Raw genomic sequence first — 12,326 nt, forward strand, 5'->3', positions numbered from 1 at the left:
GTGTTTAATAATTTTCCTTTAGGAAAGGTATCTTTATCTTTATCCACATTTTTCTATTTAAAAAGTGAATATTTTTTATTTGTACTTAAATTGTATTTTTGAAGTTCTAGCTTACAATTTATATTCATTAAATTGGAAAAATATTTTAGTTCTTAAAAATCAATCTGTCGAAATATTAAATGGTTTACCTTCAGGAAACTAGTGCTTTTTTGAACTCATCAGAACAAATTTTACATTTGATTATAAATTTTGTGGGAAAACATTGGGTTTTTTGAAGAAAACATAATTCATAGGCTTTTAAACAATCATATTTTGCAAACATGGCAATATGCTCAAAATAATAGCATTACTATGTTAAATTTTAGTTGTATCAGAGGCAGCATATTTCAGATTGGGAGCTTAATGTTGTTTGGAAATTAAGAGACTTCACCCGAGGGAATTGAAAAACTGTGTGTGTGTGTGTGTGTGTGTGTGTGTGTGTGTGTGTGTGTGTGTGGACATATAAAGAGAAGGATAGTTGTATTACTTTTCTCACTGACTGCTAGTCTCACAGTTTTGCTGCCTGGAGGTATACGTGACTGTAGTAAATGGGCCGCAGCCCTTGGGAAGCACCGTCAGGAGATGGACTGCTGGGTGGTGCATATGCAGTAGGTGCCATCTAGCAGAGGCAGAAAGGAAAGGGTGGGTGCTCGGGGTGACGAGCTTTTCTTACTGGAGAGGGTGTGGCCACATTTTTTCTTTTAAGTTTCAAGGAAAAAATATGATAGCTTCCTTCCATACTCTTATCAGAAACAGGTTTAATTGTTTCCTTTTCTGATTCCTTTTGCGTTTTGCCAGCTGTCTCTTTCTAGGAATTGCACATTGGGCTGCAATGAAGTACCATATTGTATAGATTATTCTTCATCAAAGGAATTGGTACATATTGTGCCTGTATGGTTTATTCCCCCTTGCAGAAGGCTTGTTTTTATTTAAATGTGTTTGTTTAAATCTTAGTACATGTTTTTATTTTTAATGCAAATTTAGTATGGACTTGAAGGTTAAACCTTCAGAACATTCATTCAATAAATAGCAACTTTTATGCAGGAACACATGAATTTGTGGTATTAAAATCACTTTGATGTAACATCTCTGAACCAGACTGCCCATGTATTTGGAATTCAGTGTATCTTACTACAGCAAATTATTTTCTCTTGGGAGAACAATTCTGTGTTAAATTTAAATAATATTAGGAAAGAAGCTTCTCAAATACAACTGGATATAATGTGCAGAATTTTTTTAATGAATTTTTGAAACTATAAAACAGAAGGGTATGTTAGCTGGGTTTTTTTTCCCCCTTGCAGAATTTAGCATGCCAGCGGGTCTCACAGAAGGTCGTGTGTGTGTGTGTGTGTGTGTGTGTGTGTGTGTGTGTGTGTGTGTTGCAGTAAATTGCTCTTGGGCTACATCTGCAGATACAGTAGCCAATTGATCTAATGCAGTTTGTGAAGGCTTTCTGCACAGGTGATGTCATCCTTTTAGCTCTATTCTCCTCCCACCCTCTTTCCTTCTTATTAGATATTTCATCTTACTGCAGGGCACAGAATCAATAGGAGCTTCTCCTTAGGGAGCTGCCGTGAAGCCAGCAAGGACAGTAGGAATTAAGACAGTGACAGACTCTTGCTTTCACAAAAGATGTAGTGGTTTTTGTGCTGCTGCATCGTATATACATGTTATCCAGAAAGAGCAGACTTAGATCACCAGTGCTTCCTTACTGATGCCTTGGAACCAGGAGCCGTATTGCAGAGCTGTGAAAGTGCTTGGGAGAAGAGAAGGTGGCTTGAATTCTGGATATTCTCAGACAGTCTACAGGACAAACCTGTTAGAGTATTTGTCTTTGCCTCCATTTGCTCTGTGGTTGGGTTGGTGGTGGTGTGGGGGGTAGAGGGGGGGGATGTTTAACCTCTAGCATTTGATAATCTAAAGAAGAAACTATAATCTTCAGGATACAGCATTTGCTTTGTCTCTGATGCAGAAGAGTGTGCTTGCTCTTCAGAATGAAATAAGTTGAAGAAAAAACAGCCACATTACAGAGAAGACCGGTTTCACGATTCCAGGAACACAGATTCCATGCATATTGCCTATTTGCTTTGACTGATAGATACCGGATTAGCTTCTGTGCTGCCAATGTGTACGTCTGTGTCAGATGCCTGAGGACGCATGTAACTGTGCTGAGCCAGAAATCTACATCTTATTTGATGTTACTTGCTTGTAAACTGACATTTAAGGAGAATTCTTACACTTAGAACAATACTCTCTGCTTCTGAAAGCTTATGATTTTTGTAAAGAGTGTTGGAGGAGCTGCCTTTATATAATAACAATGGTGTATGGATTGTAAAAAGAAACTTAGCAGAATTTTGTCAACATACACATCAGTGTGGCTCTGGTTTAAAAGAGAAATTACCCCTCCAGCCACAAAAATGGCTTTTCTTGTTCGCTGTTACGCCAATTGTCTTCAGCCATGGGCCTCCAAAGTAAGTAGTAATTATTTTTTATTGATATAATTTCATTGTTAAATTTAAATTGCATTTGAATTCTAAATGAGTTCTATTGTGCTATTTTCTAAACTACAAAAATAAGAACTGTAAATTAGTCTATAAAGCCTTGATTCCTTGTTATTTAATTCAGAGAAAGTATAATACAGCCTCTGAGATGGATTGAAAAAACTCATTTTAATAGTTTGCAGACTGAAAATGTACGTCTGAGATACATACCTCAGACAGAATTGTCACTTGGCTGTGATTGTTCCTGAAATAACTTGTGGCCATAATTGTTTGATGCATTCTTTTGTTTTTCCTTTACCTTAAATAGCTGGTATGTTTAAACATATTTTCTAATCATGGGCTTATATAATGTAGCTCGTTTAATGTGATGCTACCTGATAAAATAGAACAATTCATTTCTAAGTTATTAAACTGAATGTTCATTCCTAAAGAATAACATAAAGAAAATTGTGAATGAAAATTATCTAAAAACAGTGTTCCAAAGTATTTTCAAAGGAGTAATAGCTAAAACCACTTGTCATTATAAGGCAAACATAGTATTTGTCAAAATAACAAAATGCTGAGTTGTTGAAACAGTTTATGACAATTCAGTTTTATTGTTGGTAGTGGCTATTTACGGTGTTTGGAGCTATCTTTCTTACCTTGTGTATAAATTTCAAAACAAAAGACCAAATAATTTAAAAAATGCTTAAATAGTACTTTAAATATGACAAGATTTCTTTATGGTTCTCTTAGACTCTGGCACACTGGAGGCTTTTCATAGGAAGGTCTGAAATCATGTCTTTGTTTCAAAGGTTTGCTGTTGATGGTGACTAAGGGGGAAATAGTTTTGACAGCACTGTGTTGTACTGTTTATTTGTCCTAGCTCATTGCATATTTTCCTGAATACTCTTGTGGGAGGACATTTAAATGTACTGTCCATTTAGCAAACAGCTGGCTGTGGCATAAAGAGATGGAAAGGAGCCTAGGTACACAATTTAAGCTTTTATCTGCACATACAAAGAGGGTGGTTGCATCAGTGCAGACGCCACCTGTGGGGCCCAAGCACTCCTGACAGTAATACTGGCACTACTAAAATTTAAAACTGCGTGTGGAAGGGAATTGAGGGAAACTAGATAAAACTGAACAAAATTAAGAATGGAGTATAGGAGTTGTTTTTGAAGGAAACACACGCACACGCACCAAAACAAAAAACAAAAAGAAAAACCTTGGAGAGGAGTACTGGTAGCCGCTCTTCCACCATTGTTTAACAAGTGTGGAAGAGTGAAGGGGTTTTAGTGATCCGCTTCTACATTTCATTAAGTGACAGCAAATACATGAGCAGAGTTCTGTGATGGGTGTTTTCCTGTATAAATTATTTATAAGTATACATGTCTCCTTCCTGTCTCCTTCATCTCTTATGTTACTGTTAAGATTTAACTCTTCGCTTAAACACATTAGGCTAGATATTAATTTTCATCTCTCTTTATTTGATTTTCTAATTTGTTTTATTCCTTTTACTTTTATTTAATGATTCTTTTTTATCATTTAGTTGTATATAAAATAACCTTGATGTCCTTTCTCTTTAGCTTTTAAAGAAGTTAATACATGGCTTTCTGGTATCTACTGTTGCTATGAGAAGTTTGAACTTTGTTTCGTTTATAGTTAGTTGTGTATTTGTTTAGTTTTTTTTTGTTTTGTTTTTGAAGACAGGGTTTCTCTGTGTAGCTTTGGTGCCTTTCCTGGATCTAGCTCTGTAGTTCAGGCTGGCCTTGAACTCACAGAGATCTGCTTGGCCCTGCCTCCCGAGTGCTGGGATTAAAGGTGTGCACCACCACCACCCGGCTAGATTTTTTTTATCCATGAAATTTTTACCAAGCATCAGAATGTTTTGTTTTTATTTCTTGGTGCTCTGAGGACTCTTTCAAGCCAGAGAGCCTTATTTGTCTTTATCTGTAAAAAAACGAACAATAACAACAACAACAAAAAAGTTAGTTTGGGTTTTGTTTTCTTTTTTGTTTTTTTTTTTGGGGGGGGGGGCTTTTTGACATATGATCTCACTACATAGCCCTGCCTGGTCTTGAGCTAGCTTTATAGACCAAAGAGAGCTGCCCGCCTCTGCCTCCCGAGTGCCAAGATTAAAGGCGTGCACCACTATACCTACTGTTCTTATCAGAATTGCAGCTCTTTCATTTTCTCTCACTCTTTTCTGCCAGTAATGTCTATAAACATTTATTTTAGCTTGATTTTTCTAACTTAAGAACTCATTGACTGTTTGTAACCAGTGCTAGGTCATGTCTTAAATTTTTAGTTTGAGCCGGACAGTGGTGGCGCACGCCTTTAATCCCAGCAATCGGGAGGCAGAGGCAAGTGGATCTTTGTGAGTTCGAGGCCAGCCTGGGTTACAGAGTGAGATCCAGGCAAGGCGCAAAGCTACACAGAGAAACCCTGTCTCAAAAATCAAAAAAAAAAAAAAAAAAAATTAGTTTGAACTACTTGTGTCTCTTTTTTCCGATGCCTCATAAATGATGTCTTTTCATAATTACCTGTTTTAGTGATGGTTTTTAGTTTATAGGCGTGGTTTTGTTTTGTTTTGTTTTTTTTCTTCTCCTTGTATAGTCTTGTCTTTGGTTCATTGGTTTCCAGGGATTGGCTTTACTCAGGAGATTGTTAGTTGGTTGCTCCTTTCATGATTGGATGGGCTTGCTTGATTGAGGTGGCCTCTCGCTGTGGTGGGGAAGCCATTGTGCTTTGGATTCTGTTTTCCTTTTAACTGTTCTACAGCTGGGAGCCAATGAAAAATTCACAAACAGCTCAGCTAACTTAGTAATGCCTTGCCTTTACGTTACTTCACTTCTCTACAGTATTTGGCCCACCTGACCACTCCTGAACAGACTTCTCTCTCTCTCTCTCTCTCTCTCACACACACACACACACACACACACACACTCTTGCTCTCCCCCTCCCCTCCCTCCCCACCCCCCCCCCCCCCCCGCGCCCTCTCTCTCTCTCTCTCTCTCTCTCTCTCTCACATCCGGTAGCACTTACCATGTATTTCCCTTGCTTGTTCTCAAACTTAAGCATATCTATACTGATTTCTTCTTTCTTTCTACGTATCTTTTTTACTTTTAATAAACATTAGCCAGCAAAGATTGATTAAAATCTCCATGGTTTAAAAAATACTTAAATGAGAAAGGATGTGTCTTCAAATGGAAAAGCACTAATTTTAATAAAATGGTTTAACAGTACCACTCCTTCAAATTTCACTTTTTAAAAAATGAATAGAAATCAAATTTTATGTGCCTCCGAACTGGTGCTACAATCTCTACCATCTACACCGAAGGCCACTAAGATACTAGGGTCAGGCTTCTGTTCAAGGATGCTTTTTAGATCTTAGAATCTTTTCTTTTCTCTTTTTTGTTTTTCATTGTTTCGTTTTGTTTTGTTTTTCGAGACAGGGTTTCTCTGGGTAGCCTTCACTGTCCTGGAACTCAACTCTGTAGACCGGGCTGGCCTTGAACTCACAGAGATCTGCCTACCTCTGCCTGGAATTAAAGGATTGTGTCACCACCACTGGGCTCTTAATCTATTTTTAGCGCTCTCTCGCTCTCTCGCTCTCTGTCTCATCGGCATCTGACAGTTTGTGTGAGACTCTCGCCTGTACTGAGGGTTCCTTGTAATTTCTGGTGGCTTAATTTTATTAATTATAATTATTTTCTTAGGTCTTATATTGGGCTTATCTCTGTGACTGTCTTTTCATCTTGAATGTTTCTAGAGTAATTTTTACAAACCAAATCTCTTATACTTTCCTCTTTAATTAAAAACTCTTCAGCAGTTCCCTGTAAAACAGGGATTGTAAGCACTCTGGAATGCTACCTGGAGCTTGGGGCGTGACTTAGTGGGAGGGGGCTATGGCTGGCATGCATAAACCTGGGATCCCATCTCCAGCACTGCCAAGAAAAATGGAGGAGGAGAAGGAGGAGGATCTTACTGTCATTCTCTGTATGAGCTGTGCTGCTCTATTATAGCTGCTGATGCATCAAGTCTCTGAACTCAATGCCATTTAACAGAAATATGGTGTACAAATTAAGTTATATTAATTTTAATCGTTATATATAAAATATATAAACTGTGTGTTATGTATCTATCCAAAATGTCATTTCATCATGTAATTAGTAATATTTTACCTTTTATGCCATGTATTATAAATTCGATATTACTTTGCCCTTAGAACACATCATGGTCTGGCATAACCATACTTCTCATGTGTATTTTACGTAATATATTTCTAGGTCTTTGTTATTAATTTTTAATGTTTAGTCTTGATTACCCTAATGATTGACCTCAAACATCACTCACTAAATTATTTTGTTATTCTAACATTTTAATAATTTCTTAATCTCCTACCTTGAGTGGTTTGTTGGTTTGTTTGGTTTGGTTTGGTTTGGGTTTTTTGGTTTTTCAAGACAGGGTTTCTCTGTGTAGCTTTGTGCCTTTCCTGGAACTCACTCAGTAGCCCAGGCTGACCTTGAACTGAGAGATCCGCCTGGCTCTGCCTCCCGAGTGCTGATATTAAAGTTGTGTGCCACCACCACCCAGCTGTCCTTGAGTTTTGATTATAGTTAGCATTGGATATATAGTAGAATCTTTTAGTTGCAAATAGAAAGTTAGCAAAGCATAATAGCAAAGTGTATGTACATTAATTAGCATCAAGCTCAAATGTGTTCCTGAAAGCAATGCTTGGGAACTTACCAACTTTGGTACATAAACAAGAATCATTTTTTCTCCCGTGCTCATTTAACTTTATCAAGCAAGTGGCTTCTGGCAAAGTGTTTCTATAATCCAGTAGTTGAAACCTTAAAAGGGGAGCTTTAACAATGCAGTTTGCACTTAAAATTGATTTTTAAAGAACTGCTATCCTTTAAGAGGCACAAAAATTTTAAACCTTTTTAGAGCTAATACTGTTTCATACTTCGGCACCTTTTGAATGTCTTTCTCAAATCAAATAGCGCTTGGATGTGGGTTGTAAGGAATCAGATATTTCAGATAGCAAACTTTTTAGATATTTCTTTGTTAAAAATTCTTGATTGTGGCAGGTTATTCTTAAAGTAGGACATAGAACTGTCATGCAGTATTGCCGCCTGTGTTTGTGCTGATTCACATTGTACCTCTCCCTATCTGCTGAGCTGCAAGTGTTCTTCATGGCTGTGTCTTGACTAGCACGAGTTGCCCTATAGAAGTATTTCAAACATGGACTTGTTGACCATGTGAGACTATCCAAAAGCAGTATTTCTTAACACTGGTAAGATGCCAATAAGAGTATTCGGGAAAATAAATTTGAAGAACAGTATGTGTAAAATAGATTTCTGTATAGAAGGACTACTTATGCTATAAAGATCTGAGGGACATAAAGAATATCATTTTCCAGTTTGTTCAACCATAGAACTCTTTTATTTAATTTTCAGTATTCATGAATTGTATCTCTTAGAATACAGCTTTGAAGAGTCTGGACTATGTGGAATACAGACTTTACCTATGCTGAAGTATCATTGTTCAGAAACCTGAGCAGCAGTATCACTGGTTGAGAAGCCAGATGCAGTTGTTTATAACATGAATCTTAAAAGGTCTTATTAATGAAACTCAAACCCGAGGCCAGTTATTGGGGTGAATGCTGGAAGATCAGAGAAGCAGAACAAGCCACAGCTATCTCACCTTGCTAGTTCCTCAGGTGATCCTGTTTCCTCAGGCTGGAAGCTTCTGAGTCCTCCTCCACATGAATCTCAGCTGAACTGTGTTGCTCCAAAGCTTAACTAACTACATGCTTTTTCCCCTTTAGTTCCTGGTCCTCACGCCTTATATACCTTTTTCTTTCTGCCCCCACTCCCTGGGATTAAAGGCGTGGGTCACCATGCTTACCTGTTTCTAAAGTGGCCTTGAACTCAGAGATCTGGCTAGCTCTGCCTCCCAAGTGCTGGGATTAAAGGCATGCACCACCACCGCCCAACTTCTGTTATGGCTTATTCTTCCCATTTTCTAGCCACCATTTCTGGCTCTGTTCTAGTGGCTGTCTGTTCTCTGACCCCAGATATGTTTATTTCGGGGAACACACAATATTTCAGGGAACACAATACCCACCACAGTTGTTCAGTTACTCTACGGGTATTTAATGAGCTGATGCTGTATGCAGGGTAGACACTGTTATACCAAGCTTTTGTTTGATTGGGAAATGGGGGGAATACTGTAAAATACCAAAAGCCAGAAGTTCTACATTCAAAAGAATGGAGTAAAAATACAAACATTTTATTTCCTATAAACTTCTCAGCAGCTTATACCACCTTCATCTAGTTATCTTGTTTGCTGCTTTGATAGAGGAAAATATGAATTTGTTTTTCTGGTTGCTGGCAAGATGAACAGACTGTCCTAGCCATCTGCTGTCTTAACCTAAGTGATATGTTTAGATAGTTAGTAGAGCCAAAAGACAAAGAAATCTGGATATCTGAGCCTTTGCATAGTTTCCTTCAAAGAGTCCTCTGCACATGTGGAGCCCTCAAGTCTTCAAAATTTATTCAGTCACCAACTGGCTTTATACTTCTGTAATATTTGTATTCAAGACCTTTTCCCCATGGGAAACTTGAACAATAGTCTTCATAAACACATGATCTTCTGCAAACCACACAAGTCCACAGATACAAAATACAAGGAGTCTGATGACATTTTGCTGAGCTTAATGGGTTAGAATGATTATGGGATAAATAAATTGTGTTGTCTAGTGAAAGGTCAGCTATTAAATTAGACTTGATCATGAAGAAAAGGAATAAAAGTATTTCATTTTGATTCTTACATAGTAAATAGAAACTTCTAGCTTAATGTAATGAAACGTCTACCTCATTTGGTCTCATGCTCAGATCTGGAAATCTGTGTAAAGGCATATAGATGCATTTGCTACCGTTCACAAATGAAACACCTAAGGAGCATGCAAATGTTAACTACAGACACTGTCTTCTCATCATAGCTGTTCTCTTCTCTTAGAGAGGTTCAGGAAATTCCTACATAAAGTCTAACATCACTCCATCTGTCTCCATCTTTGTGATTCTAGCATAAAATACATCCTTGTGGGATGCTAAGATCAAATAGACCCACGTATGAATCCTTGTTCCACTACGTGAGACTAAGCACATCGCTCAGATGTACTGCCTCAGTCTCTCATCAGTAAAGGAGGAAGAATTAAAATTTTCTGCTTTTCAGGGACTGGTGGGGGTTAAGATTTCTCAGTACACTGTATTTACAGGCCCAGGCTACAGCCTTGTTCTGGCCTTGGTTGATTATAATATTGTCTAAGTGACACCTCCTTGCTCTGACTGTCTTTGTAGGAATCTTGTGTGTGTGGTATGTAGTGGATGGGTGCAGGGTGTGTGGTTCCACATAGAATTTAGATAGTTAGATCATACAGTATTTGTCCCTTCTGTTTCTGGTTTGGTTTTCCTTGCACATTTTGATACTGTGTTCTGTGTGATTTTTCTTTATTTCAGTAATGGCATTTTTATGACTTAACCCATCAACAGTAGTTCATGGTATAATTGGTCTGTGCAATTTCTATAGTCTGTATTCTTAAGATAGGGGAACTCAGACTTGGTCATTTTTTCCTTTAAAATAGGTATAAATACAATGAATGTGCTCAACAAGGAAACTTTTAGGTTTAATGGTCGTGAGTAGCAAATTGAAGAGAAATTATATGGAAGGGTGGTGAATGATCTTCTCTCTTACTTAAAACATTGATTGATTGCTTTGGGGCATAGTGAATCATTTCTTGTCTTAACTTCTGTAGCATTACTTATGAGATAACCTATTTTATTTCTTGGTATGAAATATATTGTAGAGTCTGCTGCATCTTTGATAACAGTAGTTATATATTAAAGATCAAGTGGTAGAGTCATTTCCTATTTTTATTTTTTAATTACATTTTGTTTGTGTGTGTGCGCACATGGACATGCCATGACAAGCATGTGAGGATGAGAGGAAAACTTGTGGGAATTGGTTCTCTCTACTCTGTACGAGTCAGGGGAGCCATCTCAGGCTATCATGCTTGAGGAGACAAGCATCTTTACCCACTGAGCCATCTTGCCGGCCCCATGTCCTTCCTGTTCTTTCTTGTATCTCTGCACTTAACACAGACATTCATTGATTAATTTTGACCACCAAAAAATTTTTCAGGTGCCAACTACATCATAATACAATGTTAAGAACAAAGGTTATGAACAAATTTAAATCTTATCTGCAGTCATTTTGTAAATCTTAAGTCTTCCTGCCTGCAGATGTTCTTCTGTAATCTCAAACATTATTATTAATTCTATTCAAGCATGCTACCAGTGTGTCTGTATGTGTGTTGTGTGTGCTTTCTACTCTTGACATTGAAAGCTGTTTGGTTTCAGTTTTTAAACTTCATTTTTATTTTATTTGTTTGGATGTTTTGCCATATATGTGTAGTGCTCATAGAGGCCAGAAAAGGATTTCGAATCTCCTGGTACTGGAATTACAGCCTGTTTTGAACTGCCTTATGGGTGCTGGGAGTCAAACTTAAGTCCACTACAAGACCTTTTAACAACCACTGAGCTGTCTTTCCAGCCTACAACTGATACTATTATTTGGGTGAAGAAAGAAGTTGACTGTCTCCTAAATTATAGTTAGTAATGGTAGTCTCTTGGAAAATTGTTCAGTGGGCTTGCCTCTATTAAAATTGTCTAACAGTTTAAGAGAGTGTGTTTGGGTCTTACTATTTCCAAAAAACTTTACTAAGAATGAAGGATTTCTATTCTTGGGTTCTGAACAGTGTACATAAAACTGTGCTGTAAAGTTCGATTATGTCAGGAACTCTCTAATAGGTAAAGCTTGCATTCAAAATAACTCAAGTTCCTTTTTCCTTCAGCTTCCAGCTGATCTTACCAAGATGCACCTCACAGACAACCCTCATCCACAGGTGACTCATGTGTCTTCTAGTCAGTCTGGCTGTAGCATTGCCAGTGACTCTGGGAGCAGCAGTTTATCCGATATCTACCAGGTAATACCTTAGGCTGGGTGCTGTGCATACAGACTTTTTAATTCTGCAAAATACCCTCTGCTTAACCTCTAGATCAGTTGTTCTCAACATGTGGGTTGTGGCCCATTGGGGGTTCAAATGACCTTTTCACAGGGTTGCCTAAGACCTTCGGAAAACACAGATATTTGCATTACGATTCATAACAGTAACAAAATGACAGTTATGAAGTAGCAATGAAAAAAATTTTATGGTTGGGGATTACCACAACACGAGGACCGATATTAAAGCATAAGGAAGGTTGAGAACCACTGAGCTAGATGATCATCTATCTTTTAATTCAAGTGTGAAATTCAAGTATAAGGTTTCATCAAGTGTGCTTTATATTCTGTCTCAGATTCATCAGCCTGATTAAATCAGCAATCTGTCATTTGAGAGGATTAGTATAGTCATTAATATAATGACTGGGATTTTTCTTTTCTTTTATACCATTGAATCCATATGATACAGAATGCACAAAATATATGTGTTTTTGTGAAACAGAATATTGCCCTGTAACCCAGGCTGGCCTGAAAATTTTAGTCTTCAGCCTCCTGAGAGTTGAGATTTTAGGCATCATGCCTGGGTTTAAAGAAGATTTTTGAAACAATAGTTTACACCCGTGGAAGGCCTAATTTTTTATAATCGTAGAAGTAAATTTTATGAGGTGTTGCTGCATCTAGGAATCAAGTTAGAGTTGTGTTTTTTTCTGCTTCTGTATTGTTTCATAAGGGAAT

At 37.6% G+C, this 12,326-nt stretch overlaps 1 protein-coding gene across 17 annotated transcripts in view; it reads left to right on the forward strand.

Moving 5' to 3' along the window:
• Rapgef6 (Rap guanine nucleotide exchange factor 6) overlaps window positions 1–12,326 on the forward strand; it is a 180,525-nt gene that overhangs the window by 72,376 nt on the left and 95,823 nt on the right. For 14 of the 17 annotated variants that reach the window (XM_036195123.1, XM_036195118.1, XM_036195119.1 and 11 more), the window contains one exon: window positions 11,443–11,574. In XM_036195123.1, coding sequence (XP_036051016.1) covers window positions 11,443–11,574 — 132 coding nt within the window. Of the gene's footprint in view, window positions 1–1,934; window positions 2,511–11,442; window positions 11,575–12,326 lie in introns of those variants that run through there. The other 3 variants (XM_036195125.1, XM_036195126.1, XM_036195129.1) reach the window with 1 other exon arrangement.

The sequence above is a fragment of the Onychomys torridus genome, chromosome 8, assembly GCF_903995425.1.
Source record: "Onychomys torridus chromosome 8, mOncTor1.1, whole genome shotgun sequence".
Lineage (NCBI taxonomy): Eukaryota > Metazoa > Chordata > Mammalia > Rodentia > Cricetidae > Onychomys > Onychomys torridus.